This window comes from Oryx dammah, unplaced genomic scaffold (assembly GCF_014754425.2).
Source record: "Oryx dammah isolate SB20612 unplaced genomic scaffold, SCBI_Odam_1.1 HiC_scaffold_25, whole genome shotgun sequence".
Lineage (NCBI taxonomy): Eukaryota > Metazoa > Chordata > Mammalia > Artiodactyla > Bovidae > Oryx > Oryx dammah.
The window spans coordinates 99,437,834-99,459,227 of NW_024070209.1; the positions used below are offsets into that span (position 1 = coordinate 99,437,834).

At 54.1% G+C, this 21,394-nt stretch overlaps 1 protein-coding gene across 1 annotated transcript in view; it reads left to right on the forward strand.

Moving 5' to 3' along the window:
- The window catches only part of HMCN2 (hemicentin 2), a 175,892-nt gene that overhangs the window by 61,765 nt on the left and 92,733 nt on the right, over positions 1-21,394 (forward strand). Inside the window, exons 16-23 of the mRNA XM_040225390.1 lie at positions 561-749; positions 1,556-1,651; positions 1,941-2,068; positions 3,869-4,013; positions 7,550-7,662; positions 7,786-7,945; positions 8,981-9,146; positions 20,072-20,199. Of these exons, the coding sequence (XP_040081324.1) occupies positions 561-749; positions 1,556-1,651; positions 1,941-2,068; positions 3,869-4,013; positions 7,550-7,662; positions 7,786-7,945; positions 8,981-9,146; positions 20,072-20,199 (1,125 nt within the window). The remainder of the gene's footprint in view (positions 1-560; positions 750-1,555; positions 1,652-1,940; positions 2,069-3,868; positions 4,014-7,549; positions 7,663-7,785; positions 7,946-8,980; positions 9,147-20,071; positions 20,200-21,394) is intronic.

Here is a 21,394-nt window from a genome sequence, read left to right on the forward strand (position 1 = left end):
TTATATGCTTATTACAAGACATTCAACAAGCAGAGAAGAATGTTGCGAAGTAAAAATGAGCTAGAACCTCCCTATGAAGTTGGCTGTCTGGGGTCGTGGAAATGGTCTCCAGAGTCCAGGAGATGCGTGAAGAGAAGCTCTGGTGGTCCAGGAGGAAGGCATGGTGGGGGGGAGGCCCTCAGCTGGTGGGGTTCCTGTGGTCAGGCGTGACTTGCCGCCCCCTCCACGCTGGCTTCCCGGGAGATGTCGCCTGAAGGAGCAGGCGTGTTGCTCCCTGTATGGCTGGACAAGGCGGGGTCCCCGAGATGCCATGTGGGGTCTGAGGACTTCATCCCTCTGAAGGCTGCTTGCTCTGCCTCTTTGTCTCCAGGAGCCCTTCAGGGCTGCACCTTGCCAAGCTCAAGTTGACCCTGGAGCCCTGGATATGAGTTAGGTTCTTGAGGGAGAGGCTGGAAAAGGGAAATCCCCCAGTGAGGGGAGAGCAGGCAGGCCTTGGAACAGTGCCCTTGGGGCTGAGAGGGTCCAGCCACTGGGCAAGGCTGACTGTCACCTCCCTGCAGATGCACCCCAGCTCTTGGAGCTGCCCCAGGATGTCACCGTGGAACTGGGGAGGAGCGCCCTCCTGGCATGCCGGGCCACGGGTCGCCCACCGCCTACCATCACCTGGCGCCGTGGAGATGACCAGCCTCTGGGGCCCGGGCTGGGCCGCAGGACTGGGTGGCCCGATTCAGGAGTGCTGTTCTTTGAAAGTAAGATCCTGGGGCTGGGGGAGGGTGGGCAGGGGAGACAGAATGGCTCTTGACACCCTAGGCCCCCAGACTGGGCAACTGGGAGCAGTACACTGACCCCTAGAGCTGGCCACGGGTCAGGCTGATGTAGGGTCATATTTCAGCCGAGTGACTCGGGTCACATCATTCCACCCCTCTGAACCAGTCACACCAGTGATGGTGACAGTACCTCCCACCCTGGTTTAACAACAGTCCACCTTAAGGAGCTGCTGTGTGAGTGACACACAGAAACCCCTTAGCACAGTGTCTGACGCATATTAAGTGTTCTATGTGATAGCCATCATCGCCACCATCACCATCCTCACCATCACCACCATCCTCACCACCATCCTCACCATCATCATCACCACCATCCTCACCACCATCTTCCTCATTATCATCTTTATCATTATCAATTCCATCATCCTCACCGTCCTCACCATCCTCATCGTCACCACCATCTTCCTCATTACCAGTTCCATCGCCATCACCGCCATCACCATCACCTTCCCTACTGTGCCAGGCCGGATGCTGAGCATTATATTTGCATCATCTATTGATCCCTCAATTATCCCCGTTCTACACATGAGCAAGCCTAGGCCTTCTCACCTTGCCAAGGCCCGGCTGTATCCCCTATCCTTCTCCTCCTTGCCACCCCAGCCCTCCCACCTGACCTCTGAGGGCTGGGCTATGCCAAGGGGGCTGTTGGCACCTGGGGCGCTGGAGCCTGCGGGCGCTGGAGGCAGGGTGTGCTCTGGCAGTCAGGCCTGCCTTTTCCTGCTCTTCAGGTGTGGTCCCCGAAGACCAGGCCCCGTACGTCTGCGAAGCTGAGAATGTCTTTGGGAAGGTCCAGGCAGAGGCCTACCTCCTCGTGGCTGGACACGGTTCGCTGGTGGATCTGGAGAGGAGGGGTTTGGTGGGGATGTGGGCCCCCCGGGGAGGCCCCCATGGCTGCCCGTCCTTTGGGACAGGAGTGTCCACAGCCAGGCTCCCCTAGAGGAGCATCTGGACCCCTACTTTCAGGGTAGTGTGCCCCAAGAAGTGTGCCCTTTGACCCTTTTGGGGTCCCCAATCCTGATGCCTCTCTGGGTGCCCTGGGGAGGAGCAGAGGGGAGTGAGGGCCCTGGTTCCCACGGGAAGCCAGTGTACCGACGCCGTCTCCTCTCCCTGCAGTGCCCCCACAGATTGCCAGCAGCGCCCCCACCGTCCGGGTGCTGGAGAGGCAGCCGGTGTCCCTGCCCTGTATCGTCCTGGCTGGGAGGCCCCGCCCCGAGCGGCGCTGGCTCAAGGCCGGCGTGCCTGTGAGTGCTGGGCCCCTCTGGGTGCCGCGGGCAGGAAGGGGCTGTCATGCTCACACCTCGGCCTCCGCTTTGCAGTTCCCTTGGAGTGTCTTCTCCTTTCCCTGCCTCTTTCCAGAACTTTCTCTGATAATGCACTAATAGCATCCTTCACCCTCTCGAGTCCTTGACCGGAGGAGCTTGTGCTTCATTTGTGCTGCGACTGGGGAGCAGCAGTTTAGTGGGGGCACGGACACAAGGCATTCATCCATCGCCCCCGTTCTGATGGTTCCAGGACGGAGACGAGGTCTGTGCAACGGAGCATTTGCCCAGCCACCTGGCACTGCTGGGCGCACAGTGGCTGCTTCACCCATCCCCACTGATCTGGTTTTCTTTGTTGTTGCTGTTGTTTAGTCGCTAAGTCATGTCCGACTCTTTGAGACCCCATGGACTGTAGCCTGCCAGGCTCCTCTGTCCATGGGATTCTCCAGGCAAGAATACTGGAGTTGGTTGCCATTTCCTCCTCCAGGGGGTCTTCCTTACTCAGGGACTGAACCTGAGGCTCCTGCAGAGACAGGCGGATTCTTTGCCGCTGAGCCACCCGGGTCCCTCTATTTCTCTTCTCCGTTCACTCCTTTCCCTCTCTGGTCTGTTCTCAGACATCTGAGGTCCGTGTGCCCAGGAAGTTATAAAAAAGGTGCCCTTACCCCAGAAGACACCCCAGAAGATGCCGGACACCCAGGGGAGGCAGCAGCTGTGTGGGCAGACTGCTGGACCCAGCCCCACTGTCCCAGCCCCTAATGCAAGGGGACAGAGAGTGTCCAACTTGCGGAGCGGGCAGGCTTTGTGGAGGCTGATCACAGGGGTGACCCCTCTGCAGGATCACCAGGAGGAGGACCCTGCCTGGGCACACGGGCTGGAGCAGGCAGGAGAGTTCCCCAGTAGAATCCGATGGGCATGAGGGGAAGGGGTGGCCCTGGGCCTCATCCACGCCAGGACACGGAGTGACCGGAGATGCAAAGGCCTGTTTTAGCTCAGCAGGGACACTGGGTGGGCCTGCACCTGCCCAGATGCCAGGGGCAAAGAGCAGAAGCCCCTCAAGCTCACTCAGCCCCAAGGGGTCCCAAGACAGCCCGGGGGCATCTCCCAGAACCCAAGAGCAGAATGTGAAGCCAGGCTAGAGGGACAGAGACAGGGAAGCCCAGAGCGGGCTCACCTGGCGGAACAGTCCTCACCAAAGATAGACTGGCTGGGCATCTCTGCAGAGGTGGCCCCAGGCCCCATTCTGGACTAGCTTCCCCTGCCCCCCCTTAGTTCTGATGGGGACACACCAGGCCAGTCGCCAGGAGCCGCTCTCTCTGGGACCACAGCTGATGCGGCCGCACCTCCGCTCCACTCTGCATGGCTCAGTTCTCTCCCCAAGGACGAGCTGTCCCTCCTCTCTGTGGCCTTGCTGTGCATGGGCCTCAGAGCTCCGGTGCTGACTCAGTGAGGGCTCTGGCCCCAAGCCTACCCTCCCGGGAGGCGCTCCTTTCAGTGCCCTTGGGTCAGGTGTCCTGCCCTGGACCGGTGGACCTTGGGCGAGCAGGCTTAGGGGTATGCTGGGGGTCAGATCCACCTGGCCCCGAGGGTCTGTGGGGTCTCATGACTATTCAGGAAGGGATGGGAGTGTCACCCCCAGGCCCCCCACCCTCTTTGCAAGCCCCTGGCCTCTCTACCCAGGCTGTTCCCTGCTGGGCTGGTGGGCAGTGAGGTTTCTGGAGTTCTCTTAGCGGCTCTGAGTGGGGCCCTTGGTCGAAGCTGATTCTTCTTCGCCCCCACCAGCTCCCACCGGGCAGCCGGCATTCCGTCCGGGCAGACGGCAGCCTCCACCTTGACCAGGTGTTGTTGGAGGACGCCGGCAGGTACAGCTGTGTGGTCAGCAACATGGCTGGCTCTCACCATAGAGACGTGCAGCTGGTTGTCCAGGGTGAGTCCTGGGCTGGTGTCGGGGGGCAGGACGGGATGGGTGAAGGTGCCCAAGGGGAACTTGATCTTGAACACCTTTGTTTAAAGAGATTGCTTGCACGCATAGTACATATTCACTGTAGGAAATTTAAAGACTGGACCAAAAAACTCCTCCCAAAAGCAAAAAAACTCCTAAACAAAATCAACTTTCTATAATACCAGAATAATCTTACATTTGTTGTGTATCATTTATACTTTATACACACATGAGCTTCACATGTACGCATATACACGACACACACTGTATATATATTTATACACATTTATATATTATAAACATACATATACATTATAAATATTCCTTATATGTCTTGTATATAAGTTATTTTTGCATGATATATATTCTGTGTATAAATTATGTATAAATTCTTCATATACATGTACATAGAAATATTTAGAAACCAACTGGAGTAATATTACCGTCTTACAACCCGAGTGTTTCTTGTGACAATATATATATCTGCTAATAAGACTCAGAAGCATTGGTTTCGGACTGCGTGTCCCCTGTCTGGATGGACCAGGTGTATCTAACCTGCCCACCCCCCCAGCCCCGTCCAGTGTCTCACCTGCGTGAACTCCTGGGGATAAACTTCCTGATGCCCCACCTTTGCCCATGTGACCAGGTCTTTCCCTAGGATACACTGTTGCTGTGGAATTGAGTTTTGACTCACGGAGACTGCACATTTTTTAGGGCTTTCGTGTATTTGCCCACTTTCCCATCCACAGTGTGGGAGGGGCCCTGCTTCCCCTCACATACAACCAGGTTCTTTTTAACATAAAACAGGAAGTTTAAGTCCAGTTAGTTATGTTTTGTCACTCACCGCATACATCAATACCCTCTTTCTGTTTGTTTGTTTCACTGGTTTTATTAAACCCCCGAGGGATGAGTGGGAAGAACTCATGGTTCCTCGTTCTGTAGTGGAAAACTAAAACCAAAGCTCAGAAGGAGGCTGGGTCTAGAACCCAACGGCCCTGTCTCTTTATACTTCCAATTAAATACAGCGACCAAAGGTGGGATATGTGCCACGTCCAGACCTCTAAGAGGGTCTGTGCGTGTTAGTTTTCCTAATTGCTCCAAGTGGAGCGTTTAAGAGCCTCCACGCTCTGAAGTTAAGGAAGCTGGGGCTCCAAGACGGAGGTAATAGCAAATCATAGCATCAGCGAGGGCTGCCTCTGCAGGAAGCCTCCCTCAATTCCTGCCCTGCACACAGCCCCCTCTGTGGGAGCAGCGATCAAGCTCTGCTCTCCTGGCTCATTTCATTTCCATTCAACAAATTCTGATTGACTTGCTGGCTTTGGCCACCTGGGAGAATCCAGAAGGGCATTCCCCTGAAGGAACTTAGTGTTACCGTCAGAGCCCTTGGCTTCTGGCCTTCCCTCCCGGGTCTGATTTCTCCATGCCCAGTTCCCTTCCGCTGCTCCTCCTGCAGACACCTCCCCCCAGCCCCCGCCCTGCCCCGTTTGAATGCCTGAAAATCTGGATGGTTCCCAAGATGGATTCTGCACTTGTTTTCAAGTTCACTGTGTCCTGTGAACATTCTTTCCTGCCACTTCTCATCTGTCCATCCCCAGAGAGTGAGCAGGGAATTGAGGTTAATTTAGCTTTTTTTTTTTTTTTTTTGCTGATCAAGGAATATGGGTACCAAAAGATTAAGTGATTTATCTGAAGTCCCACAGTGAAGAAAAGGCACAGCTGGTTCCTAGACACAGGCTGCCCTCTCTCTGGGACATGAATTTACAGCAGTGGTGGCTGTAATCTCCTGCTAAAATGTTATTTTTAAAAATCATGATAAAGTATACATGATATAAAGCTTACCATTTTAACCATTTTAAAGGGTACAGTTCAGTGGCATAAATTAAGTAGCCTACGCAGCATCACGTTGCTGCACCAGCAGGCTCATTTGCCCAGCATGCATGCTTCCGCGTGCTGTCGCTTCAGTCGTGTCCAACTCTTTGCCACTCGATGGATCGTAGCTCGCCGGGCTCCTCTGTCCACGGGATTCTCCAGGCAAGAATACTGGAGTGGGTTGCTGTCAGTAATGCCTAAAGCGGCTCCCGACATCTCGCCCTTTGCGTTAGGCATTACTGACAGGTTGCCGTGCCCTCCTCCAGGGCATCTTCCTGACCCAGGATCGTACCTGTGTCTCTTATGTCTCCTGGACTGGCAGGCGCATTCTTTACCACCAGCACCATCTGGGAAGACCCTTGCCCAGAATGCAGCAAGCCAGAACACTGAGATGCTGAGGTTTACTGCAGAGAAAGGGTGTGTTCACATGGCAACCAAGTGAGGAGACAGGAGAATAAGTCTCAGATTGGCCTCCCCAAAGGCCAGGGGCTTAGGATATTTATTAAAGAAGCAGGGTGGTCTTCAGTTCAGTTCAGCTGCTCAGTCGTGTCCAACTCTTTGTGACCCCATGAATCGCAGCACGCCAGGCCTCCCTGTCCATCACCAACTCCCGGAGTTCACCCAAACTCATGTGCATTGAGTCGGTGATGCCATCCAGCCATCTCATCCTCTGTTGTCCCCTTCTCCTCCTGCCCCCAATCCCTCCTAACATCAGGGTCTTTTCCAATGAGTCAACTCTTCGCATGAGGTGGCCAAAGGCATGGGAAAAGGTGGCTGCAGGTAGGGAAAGGGCGAGGTCATCAGTGTTCTGTGCAGGTGTGCCTGGCTGACTTGCTTCTCCATGAGATGCATGTCCAAAAATGGAGACACCTAGCATGATCTGAGGGTGGGGCTTTTGGCCCTCTGATGTCAAAAAGTCACTTATCAGACACCAGTGTAGACACAGTTTTAGGGTCAGTGGTCCCAATCAGTCTTAGCTGGCTTATACTCTAAACACAGCTGACTTCCAGTTGTTTTCCTGGAAAACAACTCAGACAAACATCTTATTGTTTAGGCTATACGAAGCTTGGAGGATATGCAATTTGCAATGAAACAATTAAGCGAGCTTGCTCAGCGAAGGCAGGCTCAAGCAGAAGGGTAGGCAGCAAGCTGTAAGATAAGCTCAAGAGTTTGTTAGTTGCCGGTATTGTTAACCCCATGGGGCTCAGTTTGGGGATGGGTTTTTAACCCCATGGGACACAGTTTCACAACCATCACCACCATCCATCTCCAGAACCTTTTCAACTTCCCAAGTTGAAACTGTACCTGCCAACTCCGCATTTCCCCTCCCCCAGCCCCTGGCCACTGCCATTCTGCTTCCCGCCTCTATGAGCTTGCTTGTTCACGGTATCTCCCATTAGTGTAATCTTAAGTATTTGTCCTTCCATGTCTGGCTTATCTCACTTTGCATAATATTGTCAAGGTTCATCCATGTTGTACTATGTATCAGACGGTTGTTCCTTTTTTAAGGCTGCATAATATTCCATATGTACACATCACATTCTGTTTATCCATCCCCCTCTGCTGGCTACTTGGATTGTTTCCACCTTTTGGCTATTGTGAACAATGCTGCTTTTGAGCTCTGGTTTATGAAATTGGTTTGTTTTTAAAAGTGCCACCTAGAATCCAGCCCACTGCCACCCACCACATCACCAATGAAGGCGTTCCAGCCTCTCTCCCCTGTGTGGCCTCGGGAGTTCCCACCCCCACCATCACCTGGACCAAGGTAGGTGAAGCTTGTTACCATAAAGGTAACCAGGGAGGTAGGCCCCGTGATCATGGTGAGAGGAGCGATGCAAGTCGCCATGGGAGGTGGGCTCTGCTGATGTCACCTGTGACTCTGTTGCAGGAGACCAATGCCCTGGCCTCCAGGGATCCCCACTACAACGTGAGCAAGGATGGCACCCTGGTCATCCCCCGGCCATCTGTCCAGGACGCAGGGGCCTATGTCTGCACAGCCACCAATGCAGTGGGCTTCTCCAGCCAGGAGATGCGGCTTTCTGTCAACAGTGAGTGATGGCCACCCCTGTCCTGGGAGAGGGGCTGGGCAGGTGTGGAGGCAGGGGCATGCTCAATCTGACCTCCCCTGCGTCTTCCTGGCACCCGGTCAGCAGCCCTGCCTCTAAATTCTTCCTGTCTGAAGATCAAAGCCGTCCTCCCTCTGAGGACTGTCCCCAGCAGTGTGGCCAAGCTCCAAGAGTGGTTCCAGCTCAGTAAATGGATGGGGAGGGGGAGAGACCTTCATATTAACAAGCCTGGGGAAGACGCAAGGCCCTACACTGGAGTCCCAGCCCTCAGCAGCCCCCTTACCCGCCTTTCTCCACTACTCTTTGACTCTTAGCGCCCAGAACCTCTGGCCACCTTTCAGTTTCTTAAGTGACCCGTCCTACCTCAGGGCCTTTGCACATACGGTTCCTTCTGTTGGCATGCCCCTCCCTCACTTCCGGTCCACTGACTTCTCCCATCAGTCAGATCTCAGTGCTCTCTGATCCCTCAGGCTGAACTCTCTGGAATGTCCCCTTCTTAGTACCCATCACAACTGCCATTAAATAATTAAATTTGTGTATTGAACTGTTTGGAACCGGGGTTCCCCTTGGGCCCTAAGCATGGAGGAAGATTGGGCATCAGCTGATGGTTAATTCCATTTATTCCTGAGGATAAATGGGATGATTCAGGCCAAAAAGGGAGAGAAAGGAGGGAGGAAAGAACCTGCCAGAGTGCCCCTGGGGGAAGCAGAGCAGGATGGAGAGAAGCTAGAGGGACACAGATGTTGGGGCAGGTGGGACCATGTTGAGGTCAGCAAAGCGAGATGAGCTTCTAGAAGGAGGGTGAGGTGGATAGGCGGAGGGGTGGCTGGGGGAAACCATCAGATCTGAGTCCAACCCGAAACCTATACTCTCCCAATATAGTAGAGCCCACCGTCCTCTGCACCTCCGGGGTGGCAGTACCACCTCAGCTTCCTAGGGGAGCCACGCTGGTCCTCTGCGGGCCGCATCCCATGGCTTCCCACCCTGCTCACAGTCCCCGCCTCCTTCCACCAACAGCCAAGCCCAGGATCCTTGTGAATGGGTCACATGAAGCAGACAAGCCTCTGAGGGTCACGGCCAAGGCTGGTGATGAAGTGACCCTTGACTGTGAAGCCCAGGGCTCTCCACCCCCACTGGTCACCTGGACCAAGGACTCCCGCCCCATGCTGCCCATCACGGACAGGTAACCCCAGCTGCGTGGCCTTGGGCCCGGGGATGGACAGAGCTTGATGTTTGGGGAAACTGGCCTCAAGGTGTCCAGTGACCCAGCTGGTGTGTGGAACCCCGTGGACACCCCCTGAGGGGAGACGCAACTGATTCCTCAGGCAGTGCTTTTCACCCATTGGCCTCTAAGGGAGCATGGATGCCCTTCAGAGGGGAGAGGCAGGATCGCCTCCTATCTGCTCAGCAGCCCTTGCTACCGAGTGGAAATGAGGCTCAACCAGGTGGGGTGAGCTGCTCATGGTCACTCAGCTAGCAAAGTTGAAACGCCACTTTTGGGACCGCCTTCCTGGGCAAGATACGTGCTCTCCATCCTTGCCTACTCCTCTGACCTGGTGTCTGGCAGCCAGGCTTTCAGAGGTCCTGGGAGTTGCGGGGAGAGGAAGGAGGCTGTCCTTCAAAGCCAGGCCAAACCCCCAACCTCAGACAGGGAGGTAGGGCAGGGTTGTTCCCAACAAGAAGGCCTCAGAACTGCTGGGGCCCTTGACTCTCGTGGGGTGGGGGTGGGCGAGGGGGCAGCTCTAGCTGGTGACATCAGTCCTGGCGAGGTCTCTGAGACGTTCCAGATGGAGAAGGTCTCAGAGCAGCCTGTGGTGCAGCCTCCAGCCCCACCCCCCCCAACACCCACACACAGGGCTCTCCTCTCCGAACATCTGTTTGGTGACCCTCTCGGTCCTGGAAGCCTGCACACCTGAATGCTGCTGGGCTTCGTGACGGGGCTGGTTCCATGCCACCCCCACCCGCATGCCCTCCGGGGTCTTTGGCGGCTCTGTGTTGTGGGTGGGAGTGGGGGCCAAAGGAACCTGCCTCTCTCCCCAGAAAGCCCGGTCCTGGCTCCTTGGCTGGACAGCTGCCGGCGGGTGCTTGTTTGTTTCTGGCTTGTTACTGAAATGGAGAACCGCAGTTCCCATTTGTTCACCCCTCCTTGTTGTGATACGTTAATAGATCAGCCGGGAACCATAAATCTGTGAAAGCTGCTTTTGCAATCCTAGAGTTTCGTTCTGTTCCTTCTCCCTTGCCCCCTCCACTTCTTGCTGGCTTATGGCTTTCTCTTGAGATTTATGAGATTCTGGGAGTTCACCTACATTAAGAGGCAAAATATGCCTGGGGGGTTGGGGCTGGGGTAAAGGGCCAAGACTCTGGCATCAGATCAGACCTGTGTGCGAATGCTGACTGGTTATGTATTAGTCGTGTGGCCTCAGGTGGCCCCTGGCTCCTCTTGGCCTGTTTCTCCGTCCGTAAGGTGGACACGGTTTAAATCCTGCTTTCAAGATACAGTGATGAATGTGTGATGTTTGGTGCGTTGTGAGCGGTGGAAAATCACCCCCTTTGATATCATTTTCCTGCTGCTGCTGGAAACTAAAGCATTATTTCCAGCTTTTAAAAATTATCATCATCATATCTATTATCCCATTTAATTATCACCAACTTTTTTCAATAGGAAAGCTTTATTGAGATATAATTCACATGCTTTCCAATTATATGTTTTTTTAGTAAGTTCTGAGTTGTGTAACCATCATCACAATTAATTTTAGAACATTTCCATCACTCTCCTCCATCAAAATATCCCCACACTGGTTGGCGGCCACTTCTCATCCGTTCCCCAGCCCAGCCAAGCCCTTGGCAACCACTCATCTGCTTTCTGCCTTTGGATTGATCTGCTCTGGACGGTTCACATAAATGTAATCATGAACAATGTGACTTTTTGTGTCTGGCTGCTTTCACTGAGAACCATGTTTTTGCGGTTTCTGCGTGTTGTAGCAGGTGTCAGGACTTCATTCTTTTTTATGACTGAATAATATTCTGTTGTGGTGATGGACCACCTTTTGTTGATTTATTCATCAGCTGATGGACACTTGGTCTGTGTACTCTTGCTGGCAATTGTGAATAATAACTTCACTGACTTTTGATTGTATCTTAGCTTCATTTGTGGGTTCTGTGTTCCTGTGCTTCTTTGGGCCTCCCTGTGGCATCTGACAACTTCCCCGAACAGAATAGAGCCCAGTTTTCTTACCAGACACACAGTTCCCTTGGTCCCATGGCCATTCAGCCAGAAGATGCAGATTTGAAAAACCTGTGAGGCAAGGATGGGCTTCCCTGGTAGCTCAGCTGGTAAAGAATTCACCTGCAATGCGGGAGACCTGGGTTTGATCCCTGGGTTGGGCATCCCTGGAGGAGGGCATAGCAGCCCACTCCAGTATTCTGGCCTGGAGAATCCCCATGGACAGAAGAGCCTGGTCAGCCATGTGCTTGAAAAGAGTTGGACACGACCGAGTGACTAGGCACACACACAAGGGGAAATGTCTGGAGGAGGGATAGCTAGGGAGTTTGGGGTGGGAGAAGGCGATGGCACCCCACTTCAGCACTCTTGCCTGGAAAATCCCATGGATGGAGGAGCCTGGTAGGCTGCAGTCCATGGGGTTGCTAAGAGTTGGACACGACTGAGGGACTTCACTTTCACTTTTCACTTTCATGCACTGGAGAAGGAAATGGCAACCCACTCGTGTTCTTGCCTGGAGAATCTCAGAGACGGGGGAGCCTGATGGGCTGCCGTCTATGAGGTCGCACAGTCGGACATGACTCAAGCGACTTAGCAGCAGCAGCAGCAGCAGCAGCATGGACCCACTGCTACATTTAAAATGGCTACCAAACAAGGACCTATTGTATAGCACAGGGAATTCTGCTCAACGTTACCAGACAGCCTGGCTGGGAGGGGAGTTTGGAGGAGAATGGATACATGTATACCTATGCCTGAGTCCCTTTGCTGTCCACCTGAAACTATCACAGCATTGTTAATCGGCTATACCCCAATATAAAATAAAACGTGAAAAAAAAAAAACAACAAAAAACCTGTGGGACGCACACGAAGCAGTGATGGTGTTGCGGAGTGGGTGGCCTTGCTGGCCACTGCTCTTCCCCACTTCCTTCTCCATCTTCTCCATCTCCCATGGACACGCTGCCGCTTCCGTCCCACCAAGGCTCAGCTTCAAAGCTGGCATTCTGGTTGCTTCAGAACGTATTCTGATGAGTCATGGGTGACCATCTGCTTCCAGAACGTGAGAGAACCTGAGATCCTTCCGCATAGTTGAGCCCCCGCCTCTTCCGCCACACCCCTTCTGCCCGGCTGAGCCACGCCCCTCTTTTGCAGTTGCCTCGGTCCTCTGTCCTCTGCTGAAGAGAGGGCAGGGGGAGGCCTGAACGGCTAGAGTTGCCCAGGGCCTCTCTTTCCTGATCCTGTGCCGACCCTGGCCAAGGGGCTGTGGTCTGGGTTGCCAGCAGACCTGCAGCGCTGGTGCTCCATGGAGACTCTGGTGCAATCAGGGTTGAATTCCACAGTGTGGCTGAGCCTGTGAGGCCTCCTCTTCTGGGCGAGAGGTTGCCCTCTTCTGCTGGCCATCCTGGAGGTGGGTGGGGTGGGCAGGGTCATGTGCAGTGCACTGAGGGAGGAAACAGAAGCCATGGCGGGTGGGGAACTAGAATCCTGACTTTTCCCTCTCCTGGGCAGGCCTGACACGCACACACACACACTCGTGCGTGTGTGGAGACACACACAGACGTGCACAGACACCTACAGACATGAATACACAAGGACAGGCACAGAGACACAGACACATGGCCAGGCACGCTGACACAGACACGGTCAGTGCAGTGCAGCCACGCAGTCGTGTCCGACTCTCTGCGACCCCATGAACCGCAGCACGCCAGGCCTCCCTGTCCATCACCAACTCCTGGAGTTTACTCACACTCATGTTCATCAAGTCAGTGATGCCGTCCAACCATCTCATTCTCTGTCGTCCCCTTCTCCCGCCTTCAATTTTTCTCAGCATCAGGGTCTTTTCAAATGAGTCAGTTCTTCACATCAGGGGGCCGAAGTATTGGAGTTTCAGCTTCAACATCAGCCCTTCCAATGAATATTGAGGACTGATTTCCTTTAGGATAGACTGGTTGGCTCTTGCTGTCCAAGGGACTTTCAAGAGTCTTCTCCAACACGACAGTTCAAAAGCATCAATTCTTCGGCTCCCAGCTTTCTTTATGGTCCAACTCACATCCATACGTGACTACTGGAAAAACCATAGCTTTGACAAGACAGACCTTTGTCGGCAAAGTAATGTCTCTGCTTTTTTGTGTGTGTGTGTTTTTTGTGTGTCTCTGCTTTTTAATATGCTGTCTAGGTTTGTCATAGCTTTTCTTCCAAGGAGCAAGCATCTTTTAATTTCATGGCTGCAATCACCATCTGCAGTGATTTTGGAGCCCCCCAAAATAAAGTCAGCCACTGTTTCCACTGTTTCCCCATCTATCTGCCATGAAGTGATGGGACCAGATGCCATGATCTTCGTTTTTTGAATGTTGAGTTTTAAGCCAGCTTTTTCACTCTCTTCTTTCACTTTCACCAAGAGGTTTTTTAGTTCTTCTTCACTTTCTGCCATAACGGTGGTGTCATCTGCATATCTGAGGTTATTGATATTTCTCCCGGCAATCTTGATTCCAGCTGTGACATAGACGCAAACACTTATGGACAGGCACACACACTCCAGAGAGGCAGGTGTGAGAACACGTAGACACACACATATCGGGCTTCTGGGCCAAGGTCAAGCAGGCTACTGCTTTCTCTGGAGATTCTAGAGAATATTCTGAACTCAAGGAGACTTGACCTCCTGAGTCAGAAAGTCCTAATGGAAAGAAAACATAGTAGGAACCTGAATACCCCTGAAATTCTAAACCACCCACCTGTGTCCATGACCCCTTCTAACATATTCTTACAGATGCTTTTAGAGAATTAAACTGAGTGCATCTTCTATCCTGCCCTCATTGATTTTTCCACACTTTCCCACATTTACCCATTTCCTAGATTCATCCTGACCCATGTCATTGCTTTTTATTTAAAGGGCAAAATAACATTCCGGGCATTCAGCTCCCACGGTTGCTAAGCTCTTCCTCTGTTTGAGGCAGATGCGCTGTTGCCAGTTTTTGGTGATAAAAAATGGGGCTGTTGGAACGTCTTTGCACAAATGCTTCTCTTTATCTCCTGGATCGTTTCCTTGGGGTAGAGCCCCCAAAACCAAGGGTTGAGTCCAAGGCTGGGAATGGTCGCTGGGTGCCTCTTACCCTGTGGGACTGCTGTTTGGGAAAAAAACCACTGGAGTTGTGAAGTCAAAATTGAAGTCTACAAGATTTATTGAGCATCTTTGTGCCCAGGACTGTCTAGGACAGAGAAGACGGGTCCAGGCTGTGTGTGACGTCAGGTGGCAAAAGACTTTGAGTACCTTCCCAGCCATGCCCCCAGCTCCCTGAGTGAACGTGAACAAGACCCTTCCCTCTCTCTGGGCCTCAGTGTTCCCATCTGAGAAATGAAAGAGTTGAACAGGCAATAGTGGCCGGAGAGTGCCTAGTGGCTCTGGTCCCTTGACTCAGCCCAGGGATGCTGGGGTGAAGCGGTGTTGCTAGGCAACAATGTTTGTTTGTGGTTCTGATGCGTAGCTGGGACAGCTGCAAGTGCTCCTGGCTCGGCTTTGGCTCCCGGGGGCAGCCGGCCAGGATCCACACAGGGCCAAGCCAGCCATGTGGGGGAGGGAGGAGGGGAGGGAACAGTGAAAGAATGGAGCGTCCAGGGATGCTGCAGGGCGGTGGGACACTCACTCCTCCTCCTGGCTCAGAGGAGGGGAGGGGGCTCAGGGAAAAGCTGCTCCCCCTTGCAAGCCAATGGCATGGCAGGGACTGCCCAGGGGCTCCCCATGGGGGTCTTTACCTTGCTGGATCTTCATAACTTACGCTGATTCCTAGCCTGGTGTCTGGGTGGCCGTGCACAGCATGACTTCATCCATCTGGGTCTCAGTTTTCTCCTCTGTGAAAGGGGTGATGACAGGATCAACCCTGCCTTGGGGTGATCTGCCTGCCTTGCAGGTTTGGATTTGGGGCGTTTCAAGTGTACATGGACGTGCTTAGCTCCACAGTGGTGCATAGGAAGCGTCTGAGTATTGACAGCCGTCACCTCTTAGCCATCTCCGGGTTTATGTTTCACGGGCTTGGGGGATGTGCGTTTACCCCTGTGCTCACGTATTTTGCTTGGCCATTCAGTTGGTGTCAGGCCCCTCTTCCTGAATTGCTCCAGCTTGGGGTTTCCGTTTGGAACTTCCTTACAAGGGTCTATGATATGCCTGAAGGTCGGAGTGGTCGCTGTGGATGGGTGAAGGTGCTCTTCAGGCTGAGTGGCGCTGGCGGGGATGGGGGCAATCCTTGCCCCCAGGCTCAGACCCTGCCCTGGCCTAGCAGATGCGTGGCCAGCATGTAGTGACGTGCGGTAGGGATCTGTCGAGCACTACCCAGCTCTGCTGTGCGCTGTGGGTAAGGATCAGCCTCTGGCCAGCTCGGTTCTGCGGCGGGTGCTGTTCATTCATTTCACAACTTCCTCCTGGAAGGCTCTGATCGCAGAGGAGGTTGGATGGACCGCTTAGAAACGAGGGCAGCAGGACAAGCATGGGACCCAACAAGAGGGACTGGGCCAACCACCGAGACTCCCAGCAACCTGAGGACAGGGGGCATTCACTCTGCCCCAGCGGCAGCTGGCCCGCCTTGAACCCAGTGGCTCTTTGTCAGATGAGTGGATCAGTGAACAAACAAGCAATTGGCAGAACTTGGTTCCATAGAATTCAGAGCAGGGGAAGTGTAACTAACCTGCCTGGTCTCATCAGGGAAGGCTTCCCGGAGGAGCTGGAGGCTGCGCTGCCTTGAAGGGGACCTGGGGAGCAGGAGAGTAGTGCTGAGACAGGATGGGGTGTGGGAAACACTGTGAGCGAAGGTGGGAAGGTGTGTGTGTGTGTGTGTGTGTGTGTGGACAGGGACAGTTGGGATTTGCCATCAAATATTTATTGAGCACCTGTTATGGGCCAGCGCCCATGCTAAGGGCCGGGGACATGGCAGGAACCTGGGCACACCTGGCCCCTCCCCCCACAGAGCCATCAGAGAGCAACAGGTGGCTGCAGGTGTGATAAGTGCCATTGTGGTCCCAGGAGCCTCTGTGTGAGAGCAAGGGTCCACCTCAGGCAGCAGAGGCAGCTGCATGGAGAGGAGACGCCCAGCTGAGTTGCAGCAAAGGTGTGGCCAGGGATTGGCACTAGCTACCCAATGCCCTCTGGTCTCTCTGGGCAGGTATTTTCCCCTTGGAGCTCTCAGGGCTGGGGGGGACCCAGCAGGGTAGGTGGATCTCCCCACCACCGTCCCCCACCATCTGCGTGGCTGTGTGAACCTCACAGCCAGCAGCAAAGGCTCGCGCCCAGTGCATGTCATAAACAGGAAATTCCCCTCGAACCTCTCCGTGTTTTCATCTGGGCGCCACTTGGAGCCATCTGGCTGCTCTCAGTGCATGAGATTCTGCTGCTAATTACACCACATGCACCCAGCACACGGCAGCCCTCTCCCCGCTTCCTCTCACCTCGCCCCTGCCCATGCCCACCCCTGTGCCCGGAGCTTGTAGCCCCCAAACCTCGGGGAGCCTTGGGAAGGTGGAGAGAGCATGCAAGGGGCATGGGGTTTGGGTGGTTCAGAAGGGCTGCCCTGGAACCCCCAGACCTCCAGGTCCTCTCTGATCCATCCCAGGCCCCACATCATTGTCCTAAGTCTGAGTGGGGTCTGCTCTGTGCCAGGTCTGGGCTAGGTTCTGGGGATACAAAGGCAAATAAGGCAGATGGAAATATGTCCTCTTAAGGGCCCACGGGTGACGGATGGTCACAGGCCAGTGTGGTGAAAGCTGCGATGGAGGGGTCTCTAGAGGTCTCAGCTTGACCATCTATAAGATGGAGTCTCCCTTCTCTCCATCCCCTCCTCTGTAATATAGCAAGCAGCCTTCCCTTTCTAGGAAATGACCTGGGGCTCATCATGAGAAAGACAAGAGGCCTCTTTTATTGTTGAGAATTGTTTCCACTTTTGGAAGTTTCTTTCATTATTGTTTTTTTTTTCCCCCAGAAGCTTCCACTTCCTATCCTTTTTAGGGCTTGAGGAGGGAAGGAGCAAGAGGTCCTTTAGTCTCTAAAATTCTAAGAAGGACTAGACGGCAACCTCTAAGATAAAAGGAGTCCAGAGCTGCCTTTTCAAATATGAAGAAGTTGGGGCTCAGAGACATTGTTTGCCCTGTCTGAGGTTGCACAGTCTAGAGCAGAATGGGACCTTGGACCCAGAACTCTGGTGCTCAGCCTAGACATCTTTCCACTGACCCAGGGGGTCCCGCTTGGCTAGTCGAGGTTCGCAGCAAAGTCCCCGAAGGAGCCATGTCACCGCCCCAAGTGTGATTAAGTGTGTATGTTTCAGCCTCACGCTGATTTGGCTCGTGTTGTTGAATGTTGACATTATTTAACCTAAAAAAAAAAAAAAAAAAACACGACCACGGTGGATGAGAAGAGCCAAGCCAGGGGACTGGAGCCGCACTGCGGAGAGGTTTACTTGTCACGGGGACAAACAGACATCTGTGTGGTGTTTTTGCTCCTTTTTCTTCCACTTTGGAAGACTAAGGGACCTACTGATTGGGGGCTGGGAGCGAGCACATGGACACTGGAGGTGGGTTTTTTACTAGCAGCGAGGTCGTGCATGGAGCACTTACTATGTCCCAGGGACCACGGACTTAGTGTGTGTCGTGTCACTTCATACGTGCCGTATCCTGTGACCCCAGGTGAGGACACAGACTCGGGGAGAGGGAGTCCTCAGCCCAAAGGTCACGGGTGAGGGCGATGGCACTTGCTGTCAAAGCTTGGCTCCCGCCTGCTCCTCCGGGTCCCTTCTGGGGGAGTGCTCCCAAGGGGGGGACCCCAGAGGGTCTTGGTACAACCCTGATTCCAGCCTCCACCCCCCAAATCTGGCTGGGGCCTGGGAATGTGTATGTTTCACATGTGGCTGGAAAATTCTGATAAGAAGCCCTGCCCTGCAGCAGGGAGTGATGGCCTCTGTGAGAGCTGACGGTGTGTGAGCCTAGGTATGGCCCAGGAGGCCAGCTCCTATGTGTGGGGGACACACATCAGTGTGCAGAGAGCTCTGGTGGTGAAAGAAAGAACAAGGAAGGAAAGCAGGGCTGGAAGAAAGAAAAAAATCTAGATGTTTAAATGTACACCAAAAGGAGAACTAATTAATCAAGTGTGGTAAACTCACACAAAGGACTGCTATGCAGTGGTGAAAAATGAATGAATTGGACCCACATACATATGCACTTTGCCATTTATATGAGTTTTAAACAATGCAAAATTATGTTGCATATTGTAATGGATGTACTGTCGTCACCATGGTAACCTTCGTTGAGTGTGTCTCTGTTCTTGGGTTTGGAAGATCCCCTGTAGAAGGGAATGACTACCCACTCCAGTGTTCTTGCTGGGAAATCCCAAGAACAAAGGAGACCGGCGGGCTGCAGTCCATGGGGTCGCAAAGAGTGGGACAGGACTGGGTGACTAAGCACGCATTCACACTGTTCCAGGCGCCGTGCTGTGAATTAGGTCTTTCATCCTCTGGACAACCCTATGAGGAAGAAGCACCGCTTCTGTCTTATTTCCCCCTGCCCTGAAAAGGAGACAGCAAAGCACAGAAAGGCTGAGTGACTTAACAAACATCACACAGCAGGCACGTGGCAGAACAGGGTTGGAGCCTGCGGCCCCAGCCCGGTGCCTGGGCTCTAGAGACCGCCAGCTGGTCTATCACTCACAGCTGTCCTCAGAGAACTTGCCCCAAGTGCCCGCTGGACGCTCAGGGCAAACTAGAGGAGGGGGTCACTAGGCAGGGGGATTACAACCCCACTTTACAGATGGGGAGATGGAGGACCAGCAGGGCAAAGCTAGTGGCCCGAGATTGCACAGAGAGTGAGTTGCCAGCAATATCGACCTGGTGGATAAGTGTATACCCAGTACTTCGCTTGCAGCTGCTTAGTAAATGGGGGACTACTGTCATCCCTGTCTTGCATAGGAGGAATCTGAGACTTAGCTGAGAGGGGAGTGGGGACCGGGATTGGAGCCCAGCTGGACCCTGATGAGCACAGGCCGGGGAGGGACTGGCCCTTGGGGGTCCCCCACCCCTACGCTGGCTGCTTGCGCCTGGGGCCGGCCGGGGCCAGGGGCCGCAGCTGCCCTCCCAGTTCCGTGGGGGCAGAGGCTACACGGAGCCAGCACACGTGGGCCAGTGACGTCATGTCTGCGGGGGTCCCCTGGGGTCCAGTCCAGCTGCAGGAGCCTGGCTGAGGGTCCCAGATCTCTGTGGGATGGGGGCCAGGTGACTTCAGCAGGTGGGCTGGAGTGGGGAGGGTAGTGATGGGGGAGCCTCACAGCTTCCTCCTGAAAGCCCAGCGCCAGATAGCTGGACACCAAAAAGCACAGGCTTCGGAGTCTGGGTGAACCTGACCCGCAGATGCAGAGGGCCTCTGGCCTGCAGCTTCTCCCTGGAAGCTGGGGGTCCTCCAAGTGAGGCCTCCTCCCTGCCTCTCAGGGCAGGGTTGAGGGATAGGTGTGTGCATTAGAAGAGGGGGAGTGACTGGTGACCAGGTGCCAGGCCTTGGACTGAGCCCACGTGGAATCTGTTCACCAGCCCCAGTCACAGCATTCCTTAATGTATCCATTTTACAGATGAGGAAACAGAGGCTCCAAGAGGACTTGCTTTACCCAGCTCAAAATTGGAGTTCAAAGTCAAACCCAGCCAGCAGACTCCTAGCCTAATGCTCTTTGTCTCATACCAGTTGGAGTGGACCTGGCCTTGGCCTGGTGGTTTGGGGAACTGGAAGCAGGGCAAGGGAGTGGTGAAGGGTGGGTGGTGGATACTGCCTCAGTCCTGGTTGGCTTCCTGGAGGAGGCAACTGGTTGGGTCATGAGACCTTTCCAGCAGATGTGGGGTTGGTTGGGGTCTCACCAGTGTCCCTCATTTCCTCAGGCATCACCTCCTCCTGCCGGGCTCCCTGCGTCTGGCTCAGGCCCAGGTCAGTGACAGCGGCCTCTACGAATGCACAGCCAGTAACCCTGCCGGGTCTGCTACTCAGTACTACATCCTCAGGGTGCAAGGTAGGGCCCTGGCTGGCAGCCTCCGTCTCACCATGTGGCCCCTGCCCCCATCTTTCTCGGGTCTTTTGGTGTCTCTCCCCACCCCCCTGCCAGGCTCCATCACCTTTTCATGGCCCTCCAGTGTGTGCTCCATCTACCTTATTTCCTGTCTTTTTCAAGTCTCGTCTCTCCTTCTCCCCACCCCTATTCCTCCCCTCTCCTGTACCCCTTGGTTGAGCTCGGACAAGGCTGTTCAGAGCTCCCTCCTGAGAACCGAGGGTGGGACCCCAAGGTGGCAGGGACTTAGGGGTTGAAAGGGCGACCCACAGAGGGGATTCTGGGTCCCAGCCCAGGTGGGGGCCCAGGAGTGGGCGTTCACCTGGGGGGTCCAGGTCCCATTCACAGGAGCCACCCAGTGGAGTCACTCCACCAAAGAGGCGGGGAGCCTGTCCCCTCCAAGAGCCCCAGTGAGTCATCTGAAACCGGGGTCTACCAACCACAGCCCTCAGCCGCTCCTCGCCTACACACCGTTCTCATTTGGCCCGCAAGTGAAGAATGATGTCTGCGTTTTCTAATGATTGGGGGAGAAAAAGCAAATAATGTGACATGAAAATTATATGAAACTCAGTTCTTCAGTGTCCATTAATACAAGCTTCATTGGAGCGCCTCCACACACGTTCGGTTACGTAGCGTCTGTGGCTCTCTTCACGCTGAAATGGCAAAGTTAGTAGCTGAGACAGAGACCATCTGGCCTGCAGAGCCTAAGATCTTTACTCTCTGGCTCTTTCCAGAAAGAGCCAACCCCTGCTCTAGGCTGAACTCCCCATTTTACAGGTGGACAGACTGAGGTTCAGAGAGGGAAGGGCTCAAAGCTTTGCTGTGTGTTTACATGAGCGTATGAGAGAAGGTGGATCGGATGCTAAAGAACCCGCCTGCAGTGCGGGAGACCTGGGTTCAATCCCTGGTTTGGGAAGATCCTCTGGAGGACGGCATGGCAACCCACACCAGTATTCTTGCCTGGAGAATCCCAGGGACAGAGAAGCCTGGAGGGCTACAGTCCACGGGGTCGCAAAGAGTCAGACACGACTTAGCGACTAAGCACAGCACAGCCCCGGAGAGAGACAGGGAAGCAGGGGCAGGAGGATGAACGGAGCCAGGTTTGAATGCTAACTCTGCCACCGACTGGCTCTGTGACCTTAGGCCAGCTGCTTGGTCT